The sequence below is a fragment of the Haemorhous mexicanus genome, chromosome 7, assembly GCF_027477595.1.
Source record: "Haemorhous mexicanus isolate bHaeMex1 chromosome 7, bHaeMex1.pri, whole genome shotgun sequence".
Classification (NCBI taxonomy): Eukaryota; Metazoa; Chordata; class Aves; order Passeriformes; family Fringillidae; genus Haemorhous; species Haemorhous mexicanus.
Genome location: NC_082347.1, coordinates 26,961,754 through 26,984,293, shown reverse-complemented (window position 1 = coordinate 26,984,293; position 22,540 = coordinate 26,961,754). Strand labels below are relative to the sequence as shown.

Here is a 22,540-nt window from a genome sequence, read left to right as displayed (position 1 = left end):
AACCTGTGTGAATTGTTCTGAAGCACCTCTCTCCAATTTCATAGGCATTACCAAAGAGCTTGAAATTGTCCCAGTGTTTAGGAAACAAATTTCAAAATACAGTAAATCTTTTAAAATTGGGGAATCATCTGATACATCATCATCAGAATAATGTACTTAATAGATGTTTTATGCAGTTTGTGTCATTGCTTCATTTAAATTCAGCCTTCTCTTCATATGAATGGCTTATGCTTGTGCACTCTTACATCAGTTAAATTCAGAAAAGCCAGTTTTTATTCCTGTCATCTATTCATTGACTTGTTCATCAAGCTGATTTTATTCAGTGTCTGGTGACCCAGATTTTGGACCTGCCATGTGCATAGGAAGTGCATAATTTTACATCCTTCACAAATGCCAGTCACATGGGTGCTTACTTCCTTGTGAATTTTTTTGGAAAGCCAACAGCATAGCCTGTGCTCCAGCTTTCTTTGTGTGTGGCTCAACCATTGATATCTACCTGAGGAGCCCTAGCATAATTCAGTTAAAAATAAGTCTGGTTTTGACTGGTAAGTGCTGGTGTATTTGCAGGTTTTGTCATGTTGCATTTTATGTATTATACTACTAAAATGAGCTCATTCAAGTTGAAGAGGCTTAATATGTCTTGAATAATGCTTTTAAGATAATGCCAGAAAAGGATTTGCAAATAGGAAACTATTTTTATGGGCTGTAGTAAACTATTAAGTACTAACTCATTCAGAAATACAGTCCTAGCTTTGCATCAGCATCAGGTAATCACATGAGATTTTATCTTTCTGAAGGGCTTGCTGTGGCTAGTTGTAAAATCCAGCTGTGGCTAGTCTTTCTGTCTGTTTTCTGGTGATGTTTGAAATGCCCAAACCTAATCCCTTTCACCACAAAGCTTGGTGTAACAATAACAGTTCAATTTGAGACTCAGCTTGATGAAGTATTTTCAACAATGCATCTTTTCCTTATCTTGTACATGTCTAGTACAGAACTATCTGTACTCCTGAAAAACTGGGTCCTTCCTGTGCAGGAAGGAGTTAATGATCTCTCCTGGAGCCTGGCTGAAGCCCTTCCGTATCTCAACCTTTGCCAGTAATAGCAAACTAGTAGGGAACCTAATCACTGACAGGGGTATTAAGAAGGAAGGAAACAGATTTTAGAGTGCATCAGCCTTGATGGAAAGACGTGGGATTGGACAGAGAGGACCTAAAAGACCCTGGGGATTTTTTTTTTTTAATATAGCATGAGAAAAGTGTTCAGTACTAATACTGTGAGTGGGATTTTCAGTGTGTCTCAGGGAAAGTAATTTGCTTGCAAAATTGCAGTGAGTGTAACTTGCAATTCTCCTGGGAATCAGAGTAATACAAAATTAATAAAGCATATACTGTCATATATGTACCTGGGGGATACTTTTGAGACATTTCAGCTTCAAAAGGAAATGTTTAACCTATTGAGTTTTGGGACTTTCACAGTTTGCACACTTCCTTAGGCATAGAGTGGTTTTGAAGGATTTTTACCCCATTTTGTTCATAGAAGCAATGTTTTCTTTTAAGTTTTGTTTTCAGTTAATTTCAGTATAAAAGTAACATAGGAGATAGGGTGTTTTATACTTTATATTTTTTCTAGTGTGTTTCATAAACTTAGGAAACTGCAAAGAACAGAATTTCTTAGTTTGTTCATCAAGCAGATAGAGAACTGGAGTTAGTCAGTTGCATCAACACTCTTAATGGCTTCCTCACTGAGAGAAACACTGGGTTTCAGTTCAGCTTCTGAATTGAAAACAGACTTTTTTTAGAAGTCGTGTTTTACTTTCTTCAGTGATCCTGGGAGATATGCAAAGAATATACAGCACAGGCTGTTTTACATGAATTAAATACATGATGATTTTTTATGTATAGGCTATGTGAGCTCATAGAATTAACAAAAATGAATAATATGAAATCACTGTAAAATGCATGCTTTGGTTGTATGTCTGCAGAGGAGTGTGATGCAGGAAAGGATTTGATCTGTATTGAGTAGAATACATTCTTAATCTAGTTGGTATTGAAACTTTTTAAATAGTAGATATTTTATCTGAAACTTCTTACATTTCTGAAATAATGTATTTAAATCTGTGTAGTGTTGATATTCAAAGCCTATTGAAATAAGTAACCTACACATTTCTAACATTAAATATTCTGTTCTATTTCATATGTCTTGGGAACAGACACATGAGATTGTTGAAATAGGAAATTTATTTTCTTCCAAAAAAATTGGTGTGTATTCATCTCAAAGATTATGTCTCAGGTGCTCTAGATAAAGTTGACAGATTAGCTAGCAGTTGTAATAGAGGCCTACTTATTTCTCATACATGTGTAATAGAAATCTCATTAAATTTTTTAAAAGAAATTAGAAACTCACAATTTGGTTTACAGATTAATCCATTGCTCCTAAAATATAGCAATTTATGTAACAAACAGTCTTTGGAAATATTAAAGGAAGATAAAAATATTGCTATATAGACTTCACTTTCCTACTTTATATTCTATGAAATAACATGGGTTCCAACTACATCCACTTGTATCCATGTAGGTGTATGAAACAGATGGCCAAACTTGGCGCTTCATTCCGTGGCGATAGCCAGTACCAAGGCGAGCAAAGCTGCCGTTTCCTTTGCTGCCTTTTTATCTACTATTACAACACAAAATTGGGAAAAAAAGTGGTAGTGCAGCACTTGTTTTTCAGTTTCTTACTTCATACATCAGTAAGTCGCACAAAGGCTCAGCAGGAAGAGGCATCTCCTTGGTCAGCAGTGTAAAAACAGGAAGGAGGAAGTCTATTGCAAATCTGGGTGTACTGATTATCAGTTGGTGTTTGGCTGCAGAGGATGTCCATTAACAGCCATCAGCGTGATCCATTGCTTATCCAGCATGAACAATGAGTGCTCTAGTGCTGCTACTACAGAATAAGGACCCTGCTTATAGGAAGTAATGTTAACTAACAAACTGTACTCGGCCCTTTCCTGCTCATAGAAACAGGATACTATTAGTGAGAACAATTGACAGAAATTGCGCATCCAGGAAAACCAGGCAAGCAAAGCATAACAGCTAAACTAAGATTAATAAAATCTTTTCTCTGAATAGGCCGTAGCTGAGTTCTGTGTTGTTCTGGCATGTAATGTGAGCTTTTGAATAGAGTGGTGAGATGTAATTATGAGTAAGAATGGCAGAACTGGAACATAGGTAGCATCTGGCTCTGAAAGGCTGCTTAGGTTTTAAGAAATGTGCTTATTACCATAACTGCAATTGAATTGCAGGAAACACCTGGACATTATTTTATAAAACTTTTTAGGGTGAATGCAGCCACCTATATGAACTTACTCCATGGAAAAATCCCTATGAAGTTTGCAGCTTGTGTAAACAGAAAATATCTTTGTATATTGTAGGACAAAGGAAGTTTCTGCAGTGTTTCCTGTGAAATTGCAGCTCAAGTGGAGTGTGTGATACAGTATCATGGTTAGGGATGCCATGGTTATAGTCATAATGTGACAGGGCTGTTTTCAGGGCAGAATCTTAATTTGCAATATCAGTGTTTTCTGCTTGCACTGATCCCACTGAACTCATAATGCATATTTGAATTGTAAATATTACTTTGTTTTTGAATTTTATTTAGTATAGCTTGGTGTTGTTGTTTCATTTTGGGATTTTATTTCAATGAAAGGAGAAATAGGGAGAACATCTGCTTCTTGCAATGTGTGTATGGGAACTAGTTGGGAGCATCTCTAGCATCAAGACAGAATTGGCATTGGTAGCAAGATATGAATTCTAAAAACATTATTATCTGTAAGCACAGTTTCTTCATTTGAGAGTTGGTACATTTGTGTGTCTGTTTTGTTGAAAGTATTACATTGAAAAATTGATAAAAGGTGCGTGTCTGGGGGGATTTTTTTTTTTTTTGTGCCTTCATTTAATTGATCAAAATAATTAATATTCCCCCCCCCCCCCCCCCCATGGTGCTTAATTTGAAGCTCTACAAATGAATCTTTTTCTCTTGCTTCTATTGAAGGTCAGAAGTTGCATGGTCAGACTTACATTCCATGTCAAACTCATACAGCTGTTGTACAGATATGTGTAATTCCTGTCATTGTCACAGCATTCATGGAGCTGTAACTGATTGGCACTTACTGAGTGGTTATCAGTATCCTGAAAGGAATGTGTACATACAGTTTTTAATTGCTTCATGTGTCTTGTGCAATCGGGAAATGAAAGACTTTGTGGCAATATAGGCAGGGGTGGGGAAACCTGCAATTCATCCTAGAAATGAGACAGAACAGGATGGTTTGGGGGAGGTGTGAAAATGGTGAAAGGTGGCAAGTCATTATTAAGGAGTTTCTTTGTCCTGTAAAAAGATTGCTGGTTTTTTTTTTTTTTGCTATTTTAAAATACATGATCTGTTTTAAAAGTCTCTGCTGCTGCTAGAACCTATTATAAATGATTTCTAGAAGAATTGTTCTCTCAAAAATTTTACAGTAATGCTCTATAAGCTCAGATTTGTCTTTCCTGAATATGATTTGCAATTAAAAATTGAATCATTGCCCATTTAAAAGAACACACAAAATAATCCCAAAACCTTTAAGAAATATTATTTTTTTTTAAACTACAATGGGATTTGTTAAATATTACTTTTTTCTTTATCCAGTAGACTGTTCTAGTAATGACTTTTAAGTGAGAGAGTTATCACCAACCAGGAATTAGTATTTTCTTCTGAATTACTATTTTCTTATGAAAGTATGGAGATTTTATTTTTAATAAAATAAACTCTTCAAATTCATTTTTTTTTTGGCCTGAAGCCTGAGTTCCTGAGCAGTTCTTCTCTCCTTTGAAAAGTTACGGCTATTGCTATAGATATGAGACAGAATTAACTTAGTTCCCATTCTAATTATTCTTGAAATCTATGTTTCTATGCTAAAACAAGAAGACTACAGTAGAAGTTTTACTTAGGTCTGGTTGTTGTAATTTTCTGGTCTAGAGGCCATAGATGTGGAGCTAGACTGGAGAGGAGGAGGGGAAAAAGCAAATTTGGGCTATTTGCTGAACTTCCAAAAACCGATTTTGGGCTCCTCTCCTTTTATAGCTAATAGTCTATATTCACTTCCATTGTCTGCCCCTCCAGTAGTCCAGTCAATGTATTAAATTAATTTTTGGGCTTACATAATTTTTTTTTCTTCTAACTTTTTATTTCCTTCCTCATTGCTGAAATTCTCACCCTCTTTTACTCCTGCCTACACTCAGGCATTTAAGGACATATCTCCTAATTGCGTGCACAGAAATATTTGTATGAAATGATAGCAGAAATATGATTTTGAAGTGAGCCTGTAACCATTTGTGAAGACATTTATGATGCTCACTTAGAGTGATAATGTGTATCTATGGAGTTGTCATTATGGAATAGATAGATCATTTCAGGATAATTTCTTTTGAATATTAATTTTTTTGAAGGTTGTGTGGAATTCTTAGCATGTCAACTTTTAGTTCTCTGGAGATTTTTTGATTACTTAACTGTTGGTATTTTTGTGCATACGATGGTGCCCTCTGGTGCTTCAGTATATTTTTGCAGGTAAACACAAAAAGTCATCAATAAGACCTATTAAATACACATTTTTCATACTGTATTTCAGTTTTAAAAGTAAAAGTTTCAGGGAAGTTTTTCACAGTATAAAGTGAACTTGTTTTATTGTTTTCAATTGGAAAATGGTTGCATATCTGAAAATCCTCCTTCACCATTTCTTGAGACCTGAATTCAAATCTGTTTATGCTCATCGTTCTCCCTTCAGCCTGCCTGGTAAAAAAGATCAAGATAAAAATATCCCCATTGCAATAAAATGTATCCTGTGAACTCGGACATTTTTCTCCTTTAGGTCACTCTCTGACTGCTTCTAGTTTATTTTTTTGCCTTTTTCAAGGCTTTCTACACTATCTTCTTTTTGCCTAGACTGGCATTAATATGACTCATCCAATTGTTGGAATGAGTCAAAAAAAAAAAAACCCCAAAAAGTCTCAGTTTATATACAGAGTTCTGGGAATATAGACAGATATCTGCTACACATTACCAGGAAAGATGCTCAGCTCTGCTTCTGCTCTTCATGGGTTCCCTGCTTGCCCTGTCACTGAGGAGAGAAACCAGGACCTGTCCTATCACTGATTTGCTGTAGTGCTCGTGAAGTAGTCACTCAAGTGAAAGCTCTCTCGTTCCAGATTGAAAGTTGATAATGTTGTGTTGGTTTGGGTTTTTTGGGTGCCAAAATCAAATATAAACTTCTGTCTCCAACATTAGTGATTTTCTCTTTTTTTTTAAAATCCAGTCTGAAGACTCATACCAAGAAAATAACTTTCCTGTCAAAGTTTCATGGTATGAATCAACCACTAGTAGTCTATAGTTGTGCAGATCAGAGGTTGAAAGCAGTTTTAATAAAAACTAATAATGTCTTTCAGTTTGACACAGTTCAAATTTGTGCTGTATTTCAGACCATCAGCATCCACTTCAGGGGCCCATAAAGCTGAAGAGGATCCTCTGGGCTCTTCATTCAGAGATGTATAAATGTAAACAAAACCTGAAAGAACTATGTATTACATATGTAAAAATTCCTTTGGTATCCTAGGAATGACACTTCCTGCTGCTAGCTGTGAAGAAATTTGCAGTGAGAGAGAGATTTTTAGGGTAGATGTAATTGCATGTAATTGTCATCTCCTGAAGAAATGGAGCTGGAAGGGTTACTACTTCCTCACTTGCTTTCCAACAGAACTCTGTGTGTGCTGTAAATTCCATTAATTTTGTCTTGTAATTTTAAAGAATTATCTCTAGGATGCTTTTAGGATTTCATGTCTCTCCAAGATATTGCAGTATTGATTATTTGTCTGCTTGATAATTTATCTCTTAAAAGTGGAGAATTGTTATCAGCATCTCTTGCAGTGTCATAATCTGTTGAAATGTACACTTTCAGATAATGAGGAAGAGGTAGCAATTACTTTATTTGGATAGCTGTAGGTAATCTTTGAAATAAGTGTATGTATGGAAAATGAGTTTCAGTACAGAAATAAACTGTGTGATGTTCCCTAACAGATAAATCAGGTGTGTATTGTCTCAGTTGTGTTTGCAGATTTGAGAAAAAGCCCAGTTTCTATCTGTGGCCAAAGATGGCCTGGCTCACCAGTGTACACTTATGTTTTCAAAAAGGATGTTGTTTTAGGCCAGACGTTGTTCTGAAGCCACTGAAACTGCATGTGTGACTTGTCCTCAGAGGACAGTGTCCTAAGGGAGTCAATAAACCTGTTTATTCATCTTCTTCTCACCCAGAAGGGAAGGTGTGAATTTTTTTAAAATACACTGACGATTTATTTCTGTCAAGGCAAGCAGTTCTGTTTCAGGGGTTTTTTCACTCATGTGCTGATGAACGTTGATTTGTTGTTCCCACAAGATGGAGCTGTTTACGTATGTAATTGACATAGAATTTATACCACTAGTGCATTTTAGGGTGGTCTGTCAAAGTACTGGTTTAAATCACAGGTCACAATTTTATTAGTATCCTTACAGACAGGGGAAAACGTACAAGACAAAATAGTAACTATTATTTTAAGAAGGTAGGGTAATCTTGTGATTAAGTTATTAGGAGGAACACAGTATTGATTTCTTTCCCCTTATTTTGAACATTTATTCCCTGTATTATTTTTGGTTAAATATTGTGATAATACCCCTGAGATTAAAACCCAGTACTTTATTACAATTAAATTTAAGCATAAGAGGCCTTAATATTGAGGAAAACAATAATCAATACATTTTTTTATAACAGTGGAGACTGTATTGCCTATGCTACATTGTATGTACTTCCAGAACTTCTGGCTGTGTTTTCTGGAATTTTTTGGTAACATTTTAAAGAGAAATCTTCTGATTGCAAAGGATTTCCTTTTGTCAGTATTGTAAGAATATGTCTGAAAGTCTTGGCACAGATATGAAATGAATAAAAAGTTATCAAGGCAGCTATTGGATAGCCTCAAATCATCAGGCAGTAACTAAGTCCAAAACCACAGTGCATTGCTACTATCAAAGAAAGTCTGGTGGTTCCTCTTGTCCCATCTTTTTGTAGTCTCATTCTCCCTTTGATTTTATTTTCTTCACTGAGTTTTACTGCTGCTTCCATTTATGCTTACATGACACAATTTACAGTTTGGGCATATAGTGATAGATACAAGTCCCCTGTCTTTGTGGTAATGATGCTCCTTTCTCACTTCTCTTTGAGAACACTGGAAGGAGACCTACATTTGGAGGCTTCTTTCACCCTTAAACAAAGGCTAAAGAAGTAGTAATAAATTGAAATTCTTTTTCTGTGAAGGTTTTTTTGTTCTGGTTTGTTTTGTTTTTTTCTTTAGCATACAGTGCAGTATAGGTAGAGAGTCCAGCCCAATTTGAGGAGGCTCATGCTTGCCAGATATCTGTGAAGACACTTTGATGCATCTGGTCCTCCTAATCTTTTTTTCTTCTCCAAGAACTCTGAAGACAGTTGGATGCCCCTCTGTGTCCACCCTGTAGCTTCCAGCATCTCTGACCCTTTTCTTGATGGAGCAGCACTCCCATAGCTGTAATGTGTATTTTGGAGTGCTGCCTCATCAGTCATTGAACCTTTTTCTCATCCCTTCCCTGTTTCTGTACAGGTGACAGTGCTATGGCCCACATGCTTGTCCCTGTGTATTCTCATGCAGAACATCAGGCTCTCTAATGAGGCCTCACTCAGTGCCCACTGTGTCTTGCACCATTCTTTCCTCCCAGGCCAGGATGCTGCTTCTCCCAGCCAGCACTGGGTTCTGCATGTGGCTATTTCCCCCTGGTGATGCAGGTCACTTCTGACCATCCACCACAGCCCTTTAAAGCTCAGTCATCTTGGGCAGCGTTGAGGGAGCCCTTTCAGGCAGTCTGGCAGGAGCCTCAGGAGGAGACACTTACGGGCACACGTTTGCTCCTTCCAGCTGTGATTTCACTGTGGTGGGAGAAATGGTGAGGGGTAAACTTTATGGGTGAACAATCTTATTTTTCCTCTGGTGCACTTTGGAGGGAAGAACCTGCTTCAGTACCATAGCCTTTGTATAATTAAATCATCCTCATATTGCTGCTCTCATTCTATGTGAAAAGCTACTTCAAAACTACCAGTCTTTGCTGTTGTTGCTGTATCAAATTATTAATCAGTTTTTGGAACTATCTGTACCTAGCCTTTGTTGGGAGACCCCATACCTTTGATTTTGGTACAGTTCAATGTAAAACCTCTTCTCTTGCTTACTCTGCCAAAGTCTAAAGCTTTTAATTGCCCTCTGCTTCCTTAGCTCCTTCTCATGCTCAAGCATTTTTCCATGCACATTTCTGTTTCTGATGCTGCTTAACAAACTGCACTGGTAATTTCTCCCAAGTCGTGTTTCCTGCTGGAGTTCTAAGTGAGCTATTTGAGAATTAGTAAAGTAAGCCAGAAGACCTGATTCTAGCCCTTCCTGGCAGTTAGGTGCTGTGGAGGAGGCAGCCTTAGGTGTGTGCATGTCATGGTTTTGCCTTGGGAGCTGTTGGGCGGGCAGGGCCAGAGCCTTGGGGATTGCCTTTGCCAGGGTCCGGCTGCTGCCGCGCGGTGCTCCGGTCATTCCGGCTGCAGGCACCCGAGCCTGATTTAGTTGGATAACTCTGCTGTTAGGAATACCAGGAAAGCAAATTTGTATGTTTGCACTTCTTTATATTTAGCAAAGAGTGGAATTTGATGGAAAAGTGATCCATGCTATTTGAGGTGGTTGGAGAAACTGATTCTTTTGTACCCATATTTGAGCATTAGGGCATAAATAACAGACCAGTGAGGCTCAGGTCAACCATGATGTAACTGGTTAAGCACCTGGATTAATGCCATAAGGGCTGGGTTTTGTGCCATCAGTTCTCAGTTTTGTGCCATCTTTTCTTTGAAGCTGATATTGATGGAGTGGATCCCCCAAAGGATGCCACTAACATGAAGTTTGCTTGCTTTTATTTTCTTGCTAAGAGAGATAGGTTTCAATAAAGATGGTTGCATATGTGCTATTTTCAGCTGGGGAAAAAAGTAAACTTTTATGTTCTTATTTGTATTTAATAGGTCTGTATATGATGACCAACCAAATGCACATCAGAAGTTTATGGAAAAACTTGATGCCTGCATACGTAACCATGACAGGGAGATAGAAAAGATGTGCAATTTTCACCATCAGGGCTTTGTGGATGCTATTACAGAACTTCTTAAAGTTAGGGCTGATGCAGAAAAACTGAAGGTAAGGAACAAGTTTTTCAGAGTTTCATATATAATTGTCTTCGATTATAAAAGAAGGAACTGGACTCTTCTACTGAATATTAATTTAGTGTTTATCACATGCACTCTGATGTTTGCAGGAATTTTTTACAAGTGAATTAAACAGGATTTGTGATTTGAGCCATGTTGCCTGATACAGTAATTTATATTTACAAAGCTGAATATTTTATTAGATGTAATTTTGATGTTTTTAATGTATGTTTTCAGAAAATACTACCAAATTATTTTGCCTTTTTTAAAGGCTTTCTCAGAAGGTGAAGGACAACAAACGGTAAACACAGTATTTCTTAAATAGGTCTTTTCCTAATCATGTTTTTATATGTCAGACCTTAGAAGAATTGAAAGTCCTTATTAGAAAACTAAAATTACCACGATTATGCGTGAAAAAACCCCCTGTTCTTTGCTTTGTAATGAGCAGCAGAGTAGGTGATGTTAGTAGTTTTCATAAAATATGAGAACCAAGATTTCCTCACAGATCAGAATGCAGAACAGTGAATTATGAGATCCGTCCCTTTTAGCTCTCCTTACACTTTTGAGAGCAAAATATGCACACCAGACAGAATGAGCATAGTTCATCAGAGGTTATGATTAGAAGACCATTATATAAAGGATATTCAGATAACAAGAGACCAAATACAGCATCAATGAGGTCATTGAGCATCTTTGTTCAGAAATTAATGAGATTTTTAATAAACTAGAATGTGCTTCCTTATTATGATGACCTAATGAGTCACTTACTATGTGGGAAAATCTGAGGTTGAGCTTTGCCTGCACCTGCAGCATTAAAATGTTGCTGTGGTTTGGAGATTTCCACGTTTGATGTTAATCAACCACCCAGTGTTTGCATTCAGCAAAGTATGAATGTTTAATTACCATAAAATGCAATCACCATTTCTTACAGACAATGAATGGCCCATAGAGCTCATTGAGGTTATCAAAAAGGGACCAGTGGTCAATTGGGTCAATGATTTGAATTGTTTGACAGACCTACAGAAACAAGGAAAGTTCAAAAATCCCAAGTAAATTTGAGAAGTTTGCCACAGAATCTGTTAGAAAGAACTGTCATAAGTAATTGAATTTAACAAAAGCCCTTTGCGATCAAAAGTTCAAGTTCAAGCTGTAGAGTTAATTTGAATTTGCATTTCTTTGTTCTAAGTTTCTCAGGAAGCATGATCTGATTACAAGGGTGAGCAGTCACATCAGGGCAATATATGCATATTTGTCTAACAAAGGTGAAATTATTTTTAAGGTCCAAGTTACTGATACCAACCGAAGGCTTCAGGATGCTGGGAAAGAGGTGAGAAAATGTTGCTTCCTATATGGACATTATGAACATTTGTAATAAAATAAATTTATTTGCATAATTTAAGTGTGATTTTCTTTCCTTTTTTTTAAAAAAAAACCCTTTAAGGTGATAGCCCAAACAGAGGAAATCATCCGATGTAGAGTTCAACAGCGGAATATTACAACAGTTGTGGAAAAACTACAGTTGTGTCTTCCAGGTGAGTGACCTACAGTGAAATATGATGGCAAATTAAATAAAGTAAGTCACAATAGCCAAAAGGAAAAGTCTTCTATTTTTTTTAAGTTCTGGTCCTGTAACATCCAGGTTAATAAAAAAATTAATAGGTTTTTAAAAGATGTCAATATGAAGGTTCCAGGTCTTTTGCAATATTTGACACAGAGCAGTTGTTACAATGTCAGAAGACAGTGAGACATTTAAATGGTGCAAACCATGTAGCCACATACAGCTTTGAATGAACTAGTATTTTTAATATGGTAAACAATTAATTTGTTGCTTGAGAGGGTGGGTTTTAGTGTTTGAATACTGGGGAAAATATTAAGCTCTACGATGCTCTTTCAACATTGTACTTTTAGCTCTGTGTCGCTACAGGTGTTTCGAAATAAGCAAAAGGGCTCTAAATGTTGTTTCAGGAAGGTAATATTGTAGGATTGCACACAGCCCCGTGAGGGTCTTATCCTGTTTGTCATGTTGGTATAAAGTAGATGTGAGAATTTTTCTTTGTGAAGTCTTCTTGTTGACGTGTTCTGAGTACAGTAGGTGGTACTGTTGCCTTTTTATGGAGATGGGCCGTGGACTGGTAATGTAGATCAGGTTGTGGCATGTAGTAAGTGAATGAATATGCTTGATATGTATAGTGTTGACTGTTTTGTAATCTTAATTCTTTTTAATTAAAAAGCTGTTAAGAGTTCAGTTATTGTTTTCTCTTTTAGCTGCATTCTAGAATATTTTTGATAAGTTTATCACATTTATGCTACAGTAGGAATTAAATAAGTTAAATATAGCACATCCTTTTCTATTTCTAATTCTGCCCTTTACAGTACATATATTCCTCTTTTATTAACTGAAGCCACAATAAGACTCACAAGTTAATCTGCTTGCTTTTATGCAGTGCTGGAAATGTACAGCAAACTAAAAGAACAGATGAGTGTAAAAAGGTGAGTAAACTTATTTCTATGAGAAAAAATGTAACATTTGTAAGTAAATCAACAGAATAGCAAACACTTATGTAGACAAGTAAGTGTTCTTAGTCTGTAACTTGGTGTATGTATAGTCTTTGTTTCCTAACACTGGTCTGTATTTTAAGAACATTTGAAAATGTATTAAAGTATTTCTAGGACCTTAATGATTGCCATGAGAAATAATGCTTACTTAAATGGGTATTGCATGTAGTGAATTTATGATTATAAAATATGAAATGAAATTTACTGGTTTTTATTACTTAAAGCACTTTAAGAAGCAAGAAAAATAAGACCCTTAGAGACTGAAGGTCTTTTTGAGGACATTAATATCTGATTAATATATCATGATATTTTTAAATTAAACACATAATACTAGAAGAAAGGACATTTTACTCCTTTCTTTAGACCTATCTGGTTTCTCTATGCTTTTTGTGTAAATGAGACCATGGGAATGAAGTGAGGATAATGTGTTGTTGGGGGTTTGCCCTCTGAAAAATTGACTTGTTAAAAAGAATTAAAACTATAATTAAAAATTAATTTATGGGATAATAGTTTATAACTGTTGCATGACCAGCTGATCCTTCCTATCGTGTCTCCCCTTTTCATTTTCTCAGGGAGCCACTCACTGCTGCTATAGTTCCAGCATCCCCACTTCTCCCTCCCTCCATGGCAGTTTGGCTGCCCCTGCCCCCTGCTTTAGCTGCATCCTGTCCCACTGGGGCTGCTGCCTGCACCTCTCACACCACCCCAGCAATACCACTGCTGCTGTTTTCTTCTTCCTGATTTCCACATCATCACTGCCACCATGATCCCTGCCTGCTTTTCATAGCACCTCAGTCACACCAGTGCTCTGTGCCGACCCTTTCTGGGCTCCTGGTTGCTGGTGGTGCCTCTTTGTGCACTTGGCACCACTGCAGGGAGCTCCTGCTGACAAGTCTGTCTGGGCAGGACTGTTTCCATTTGGAGCTAGCTGTGCACAGTCAGTTGTCTGCAGGGCTGCTATGTAATACAGATTTACTTTTGGACTATTTGTCTGGATTTCAGTTTCTGAGCAGCCAACACCTCCTACCATACTGTTGGACGTCTGAAAACCCTCAATAGCAGCCACTGTGTGAGCAATCAGCTCTAAAGCCTCTGTGCAGACATGTCCAAAATGCTTCAGATTAACTGTACACATCAGATCTATGGACATTGCAGCAGATCTGATGCATCTTTGACAGTGATGTATGTGTTATATGATACCTATGCTCTCCTGGAGGTCTTCTGCAGAAATACAAAAGCTTTAAGAATGACTTTGCAGCTATGGCACTATGGTGTCTCTTATTAACATTAAAACTTTGCTATATGTGAACCAGTGTGGTAGATCCCATCAGCTTGACTGCTATACAGTGTTACCTCTGAACAGGACACTTCTTCAGCATCTGCTTCAAGTAGCTGGCACATAGTAGTAGTAGTGATGGCATGTTGTTGCAGTGTTCCTGGAGCAGCTCTGCAGAAAGATGTAAACAGTCCCCTTGCTACTCCAGTCAGAGATCAGACTGAAGAGTATGCTGTCTGAATCACACCACTTCCCTCTGCAAGGTCTTCTGTGGACAATCCTACATTTAGTGTCCTGGAAATAGTGAAAACACTGGGTTCAGTGCCTGCATTCTGCTTACCCTTGCTCTGTCAGGCAAGGCAAGCCACATCCTGGTTTTAGAATTGCAGGGAAAGTTTAGTTCCTAATGTCATCATGTAAAGATCATTTAGGTGAGATAAAATTGCTGATGGTTTTTAGCATTTTGACTCTGTATTTGCTAGTGCTTTTGTAGAGTCCGCTGATGGTTGATGTGCTTTCTGAGAAGCCATCAGTACTCTTCAAATCTTAAAGACTTCTATCTCATCATTTTCCCGTGGAAGTTGTTGCCAGACAGGAAGTCTTAAAAGTCAAAGGACTCCTGAATTGAGGGGTTTGGACATGTTATTGTCATTCCATAAAGAGATCTAAAGGAGAGGGGAGATGTCATAGCTTTGATGTACCATGCCTTGAAATCACATGGAGTGCAGAAGGCTTAGACTCTGCTGCAGGCTACTGCTGCAGCTCAGATAACTCTTTCATTAGCTATGCAGCACTTACTATTTTGCCTTTCCAATTCCCTATAATACAGCCTACAGGTGGCTGTTCCACAGAACTTGCAGGTAATTCAACTGGTAATTTCCTTGTGGCTCAGCAGAGTGCATGTATTCTGGCTTTTATCACTACTAAAAGATTGAGCAACAGCATGAACATTACAGCGTCAGTGCAAAGACCTGACAGCTGATGTGTGCACATAAAAGAGATTTCAAAATTGATCTTCCTAAGTTACGCTGTGAAGTTTTTTCTTGGAAGAGTCAGAGTAGCAGTCACAATCCGAAACATAACAAAGCAATGAGGATTGTTTATTTTAGTCAAAGATAATTTCTCATAAACCTTCATTGAGAATTGTAAATGCAGCAAAGCTTTCACTGCTTTTTTTTTTTTTTACAAAAAGACATCTTGACTTTCTCTACTTGTGGCCTTTTAGAACATATTTTCATTATTCCATTGTCTTACAGTCTTGCACCATGAATAAAACTCTCAATTCTATTGTTTAAAGGAAGGGAAAACAAAAGTATGGATATTATATATGTTTGAGGGATAGTTGTTACAGGAAAAAGATTGGAATTTCATTTCCGTTTTCTGTGGCAGACCTCTTTTAAGATGATGCAGGATTTTGGATCTGGAATATATGCCGGTTTGTGCAGATGAAATGGAGGTTTACAGAGAAGTCCAAAAAACCATCTATTGATAGCAACTTTTGGTCCTTTACCAACATGGGTAACTTTTAAACTGATGACCTAGAGGTGAAAGGCTCTGTATCCTATTTATCTGTCTCCTGAGCCATGGATAACACAAGTTGACAAGAACTGTAGTAGTGAGAGGAAGTAACTTCAGAATCTGCTCTAAACAGACACAGTTGGCTGGAAAGAGCTACAGAGGGTTTAAAGTCTTAGCTGAGGAAGCACAAAGGAGAAGAGTGGTTTCTTTGCTGCTCTCCCGACCGCTTAGTGGGGGCTATGCAGTGACACAATTCGAGCGTGAATTTTAAGTCAGAGATAAGGTCATCACACATTTCATACAGCTCTGTTACCATGGCCTTAGTGTTTGGATTTTGATATGTTTCTTGGGAAGCAGGTCCCAGCTGCTTCAAGTGGTTGTGGTCTAATTGGGAATAGTTAGAACTGGTGTTTTTGCAAGTCTTTTTCCACAGTGATTATTACAAAAAGCCCAAGCCCATCATACAGTGGAAATATATCAATAAGTCAAACTGCTAAGGTTGTTGCTGAATCTTCAAATCTTCTTTGAGATGGACTGAAGAATGAGTATAGTGTTTCAGAGTGAGCTTTTTGCCCTGAAAGACTTGGATTTTTTTTTGACCTTGTTACAAGCTTTTCTCCTAACTAGAAAGGCAGAGTTGATTAGTTATTTAGGTTACTAAAACTCACTGAGACAGTCATGCATCCTTTCTCTGCATAAACCTTCCAAGCATCCAAATAAATCTTAATTCTAAAAGGATGCCAATATGAAAAATTCATAATATATGTAAGTGCTGCCCATGTCAGTATGGAAGATATCAGAACAGATAAAATCATGGCAATTTGGTTTTGTTTTTCTGCATTGTTTTGGAACAGTGTCAGAATGAAGCTCTGGATTTTACCAGCAACAAATCAACACTTCCCAGAGGTACCATGGATCTGACAAAAAGCCCCATAAGAATTTATATGATGGGGTTATTTGGTACTGAAATGTCGGCTGCTTTCTTTGTCACCATTCTTAAGCATTATTTGATAATTTTATTTTCTAAAAAAATTTCCTACCACATCATTATTAACAAAAAAGGTACTCCACATATCTTGGTTTTTTTCCACACAGGAGTTCTTTAATCTGATTTTCAGAAATACTGATTTACTTTACAGAAGTTTCACAGTTAGTAGTGCCTCTATGTCAGTTCACGGTCATAATTTGGACAGCTGACAGAATGTGTATGCTGGGAAAGTTTAAAACTTACGTTTAAAGTTGGTGAGGCAACTAGATTTAAAAACAAAATAAATACTTGTGGTAAAAGGATTTCAATTGCAATTTCAACATGTCACCTTCCGGATCTCTCTGAATATGATTTTTCTGTAGCATTACCAAAAAATTCCAAGGAACTCCCTTAAATGTGTTTGGTAGCAAAGTTTTGGTTTTTTACTCAATGGAAATATAGTAAGCAAGAATATACAGTATTTCCTCTAAGGGAAACACTAAAATTGGAGAATACTACTAGTTTTTCTTGGTAGACTAGGTTTGCTTCCTTAAAATAAAATGAGGATTTTATCCCTCATTTTTTTTCAGCAGGAAATTTTGAGACATAACTACATGTTTTTTTACTTAATAAGCTTGTGTGCAAGTAAAGTACTTCAAGTAAAATTCAGTCTTTGAGTTCATCTTGCTCCTGATTTGTGTAATTTCTTTACTGCTGTAGTTTAACTTGATGGGGCTTTTTTAGTAAGTTATGGTATTTCTGTTTACTCCCTCCAAACAACACTCTGCTGATAAAAATCTTAAAATTTCTCTTTATAATTTAGAGCATAAAGGAATACTTAATATATACTAAAACAATGGCAATTTTCTTTTAATTTTGGGATTTTTTGTGTTGATGTTCTATATTCTGTACAGACCTGACTGTTCTGTGCCTGGGGCATTTGGAAAGAATAACATGATGCAAAACACTAATATTAATTTTTGGGGGGGTTGGGGTGCGGTGGTTGTTTATTTGTTGTGAGTTTTTTTTTTTTTTATTTACTTTTGTGTTGTGAGTTGGTTTTTTCTTTCCTGGTTCTTGCTGGCATTAAAGGTTCCATTGTCATATGACCCATATTGGTGTTTAAGACTTTTGTCTTCAGTTTGAAAAAAAATTACAAATTTTGCATTGAGGAGCATATTATCATAAGATCAGCTCAGAAGAATAGACAGAAGAATGCTGTATTTATATTAAAAAATAACTTTGAAGATACTTCTATAACTCATTTGTAGTCAAATGGGCAGTCTTCACCTTATGTGATTGGTAATATATGATGGGAACTAATAATATTGTCAAAACCTTCAGTATTGAGTTAAATCTATGGAAAGTTTTAAAATCTAAATATGCAAATATATCACTCTGTGAAATGATATGCAAAACTTTTTGGTTTAAATCCTGACCTGCAGATGACCTTCAAATTAATAAGACTTCAGTGCTTTATCAGAACAGATGTTAAAAGGGCAAGGTCCTGAGCTCCATATATGTGTAATTAGTAAGGGACTCTAGAATGGATTTAGAATGGATTATGTAAATTCTGATCTTAGAGCCAGCAGTCAAAAACCCTTCCAGATGAACTAACAGTGTTCTGATAAGCTGATCTGTATAATTTAAATAAAAACCTTTATAAGATTTTGACGCTATTATGGTTTTATTCCCCAGAAGTCTCACCATGTGGCACTCGTGGCCATTTTCTATTTAGAAAAACAAAACCCACACACATAAACCCCCCAGACCTTTTCTTATGTGCAACATTCCCATCACCTTATGTATATTTTATATAAACCAAGCATATAACAAACAAAAGCTCCTAATTTACACTTGAAACCTCTTTATTTGTAGTCTTCTGAAAGCTGCTCTGTTCTGGAATAAAAGAGAAGATTTTTCCCATCCTCCAGCTATGCTGAGTTGTTAACTTAGAAATGTCTTGATTAAGAAGATTCAAAACACTGTCTTAATTTCAGAATTGAACAAGAAATCATGGTTCTAGTGTTAGTCATTTGTTATTGCTTGTCTACTGAAAACCAGAAGATTGAATTACATTTTTTGAAAGTGTTTACTTACTATATTTACCAAGTAATTTCTTGAAACTAAAGAACCATAAAAGGACACTTCTAGGTTTTCTCATTTGAAGGGATTTTCCTCATGTTCAGCTTTTTCCCCTCAAATTAATTTGGTAATTTTTCAAAACAGATGATGTTTCACTTTAAGGAAGAAAAAGGAATTAAAATTACCTAATAAAAGCTGAAAATGGGTGAAGGATATTACTCCATATTTGTGAAAAGAAAGGGTTGGAGCTAGCAGCAAGTTAACTCCATCTGATCTGAGTGTTTCTGCTTTTCCCATTTAAGATCAAGTTAGAAGGCATTGGTTTACTTTATTCTGTTCTAATTGGACAAACTAAATTCATTTTCTCAACTCCCTCCCAGGCTGAGTAGCTGGTAAAAATACTGCATAAAGGGAAATTATTGTCACATCTGCAAGTGACTGCTGTCCTACTTATGTTTAGCCTGGTTCCTGTGCCTCTCTTTAAACTGTGGTAGAGATCACAGGTTTGTTGAAAATGGTACTTTGTTAATTCAATGTAGTTGTTTTCTGGGTGGGATAGACTGTATTTTGTCAGAAGAGTTAATAGGTTTGTAGTTTACAGCAAAATATGATACACTGCTGGAAAAAAACATTGGTCAGGATAGGTGTGTACATGTCTTTTGTGACTAAGAATGGTGGAAGAAGGGTGGGTGTAGATGTGTGCATGTGTTCACATATACCTGAAGATAGCAGATACCTGCAGGCATGCTTTTTCAAGATTTTTTTCATTGTTTGGTGCAGTGTTGGGTGATTGGCAGTTTGTGTTTCAGAAAAAAACCCAAATCATAAAAAACCCCTAATCAGTTCAATCTAGAAGGGAAGATAATGTTTATGGCTTCAGTGTCTCCTTTCTGCAGGATGCAGACTGATAGTCCAGGATAGTTGGACTATTGATCAGAACAGTTAATACTATAGGAGCCTACTTACAGTTTTGACTTGGCTGCGTCACTCTGGCACTTCACTGGGGTTTTTTTCAAACTAAAGCGTTATATGGATGACCTTTGGATTGTTAATTTTTATAAGAATAGAGTAAATTAATTAGATGTATTTATTAGAATAGGGTAAATTAATATTGATTCAATGTGTGGTATTTTTATTTATATATATATATATATATATATATATGATAAATTCTTTTACCAACTTTTTATAAGAAGCTACATAATTTTATTTTAATCTCTTTGTAGATACTATTCTGCTTTAAAAACAATGGAGCAGCTAGAAAATCTGTATCTTCCTAGAGTTAGCCAATACCGCTTTTGCCAGATAATGATGGAAAATCTTCCAAAGCTGCGTGAAGAAATAAAAGAAATATCCATGTCAGACCTGAAGGATTTCTTAGAGAGTATTCGAAAGCATTCTGACAGAATTGGGGAAACTGCCATGAAACAGGTAAGCCAGCCTAACAGAATGACTTCACTCCTGTTGTTTAGTGAACATTTCAGTTTCATTAGTCTCAAATTATCCCAGAATGTTTGTTCAAAGTTTACAGTCATCCCACAGACCTCTGAGTAAAGGTGGAGAGCTGTGAAATACAAACATGTTGTGTGGTTTCTGTCAGTGCCCTGGACACGAAGTAGTTTCCTCCCTGAGAAAGGAAGGAGTGATGCTGTATATATCAGGTTTCAAGAAATTATGAAGTGCTTTGAGTAGTCAACTTCTGGATAGTCTGTATCTCAGCAGATAGGCTGCTCTTTGTTTGGTGCAGTATCTGGCCAGCTGGCCTGGATGAATTAGACAAAGGAAATGTTGAGATAGCTGCCTAGTAGTAAGTGCTACTCATACAGAAGACTGAGAATGAGACAGCTGGAAGTCTTGCTCCATCACAAATGGAGAGCACTACTCTTAGGCAAGCTTTAAAGCAGTTAATGCTTTTAAAATTTATTCGGAGACCAAATGATTTCTTGTTGACAGAATTTGGGTTGGGTTGCCATTTTGTTCGTGTAAAATGCAGCATTGATTATTATAAATGAAACTTAATTGCAAGGTTATGCTGTGCTGCCTTCAATAGTAAAAGCAATATGGTGCCTTTGATTTCTGTAGCTGACTGCTCACTTAGACTTAACTGAAGACAGCAAAAAAGTATGTGGGAACTCAGATACCTGTTCTTCATTTAAATATTGATTCTCTGCAATTTATGCAGGAAAACTACAGATTAATTAAAAATATTTCTGCCGTTAAAATGTAATTCTGGGGATTAGGGAAAAGTTATGCAGGATTCACTATTGAATTCATTTATCATCCCAAACTAATTAAAGGCAAAATCACTGGTGTAGGCTGAGAGTGTGCTTGCACCTTGCAGTTATACTGATGTGTATTCAATTGCACCACCTGTTTTGCATGTCCTAGCATATACTCATCAGTGATGAAATTTGAATTGCATGCCTCTTAATTGATTCTACTCTTAAAACAGGCACAGCAGCAGAAAACCTTTAGTACTGCTCTTCAGAAGCAGAACAATGTAAGCTATGGTCGGAATATGCATTTAGGTAGAAACAGGATTTTGGAATCCAAGAATGAAATCACATTGAAGCGAACATTTGAAGATGAGGATGAACACGATGAGGAGGTAACTTTGTACTAAATCAGTTCATCTTATTCAAAGGGAACAAGAATCACTGTCTTTACACTTTGTTTAAATGGTTTGTGTTAGTTAGAAAAATACACAGAAGACCTTCAAGGTATACCAGTTCAGATCAGCATTTTAGGGTGAAAAATTACTGCTAAAATATTATTTGTATTAATGCTAGCTTTAGCATTATGTTTGAGGATGTTCAGTTGCACAGAACTTTCAGTTATTCTGGAATTCAAATGCAACTTACATCCTGCCCACTGTTAGTGTTATGTGGTCCACTAGAATATTCTGGTGTTGCTAAATTCTGCATTTTGGTGTTGAGGACCTCAGCTTAGATAAGAACTCTTTCATCTGTCAAATACTCAAAGTTCCTAAATTTAATAAAACAGTGAGTATTTAGACCTTTAAAGCTCTGGAAACACAGAGAAAGGAGTGTGGCATTATAACACAAGTAAAGTTTATGACTGTAATGCAAAAGGAGAAGAGATTGGAGCAATTGTTTTATTACTCCAATTTTTTCCAATAGAAGCCATCCATTTTTGAGTCCTAATTATGTAGACAAGTTTTGTTGGTAATATATCCCATTTTCCAGATTATATGCTTATATGTTTTATATACTCTTCTTTTTCCTTTCCTTCTTCAGGTTTTAACTGCCCAAGATCTTGTAGACTTTTCTCCAGTCTATAGGTGTTTGCACATCTACTCAGTTCTGGTATGTGTTAAAGTGACCTTAAAAAGAGAATTAAATTTTTGAAGTTACATATTCAATTGCACATTCTTCATACTCTTAATAGTTCCCAAACAGGCAAATGTATTGCTTCTAGTGTTAGTAGTTCTGGATGAACCAGCTGAGATGGGTATGAGTACTCAGGGCATGAGCTCAAGCATTCTTTTGTATGCATAATAAAGGACACTCCAGAACTCATTTACTACCTGGGTGTTTTTAAGTATATACGTAAAATATGCATGTTTGCCTTAATACTGGTATCTACACTTTCACAGTTCCAGCAAGTGTTCCATGTTAGCTAAATATTTGGATGAATTTAACAAAACATAGGAATATTCAGTCTGAATCTTGTAGAAATCAGAGTAGTAGCAAAAAATAGTAGACAAAATCTGGAAATTCTGACAGGGTGTGCCCAGGCAGATTAAATTGGATTCAATGGCAAAGACACAATAGCCTGTTTTAGCTTCTGTAAAAGAGATTCAGTG

General features: G+C 36.6%; 1 protein-coding gene across 5 annotated transcripts in view; it reads left to right on the top strand.

The window, feature by feature from the left end:
- EXOC6 (exocyst complex component 6) overlaps positions 1-22,540 on the top strand; it is an 88,130-nt gene that overhangs the window by 9,939 nt on the left and 55,651 nt on the right. For all 5 annotated transcript variants that reach the window (XM_059851642.1, XM_059851643.1, XM_059851646.1 and 2 more), the window contains exons 2-8: positions 10,133-10,304; positions 11,592-11,639; positions 11,754-11,844; positions 12,757-12,802; positions 19,941-20,145; positions 21,167-21,322; positions 21,972-22,040. In XM_059851642.1, coding sequence (XP_059707625.1) covers positions 10,133-10,304; positions 11,592-11,639; positions 11,754-11,844; positions 12,757-12,802; positions 19,941-20,145; positions 21,167-21,322; positions 21,972-22,040 — 787 coding nt within the window. The remainder of the gene's footprint in view (positions 1-10,132; positions 10,305-11,591; positions 11,640-11,753; positions 11,845-12,756; positions 12,803-19,940; positions 20,146-21,166; positions 21,323-21,971; positions 22,041-22,540) is intronic.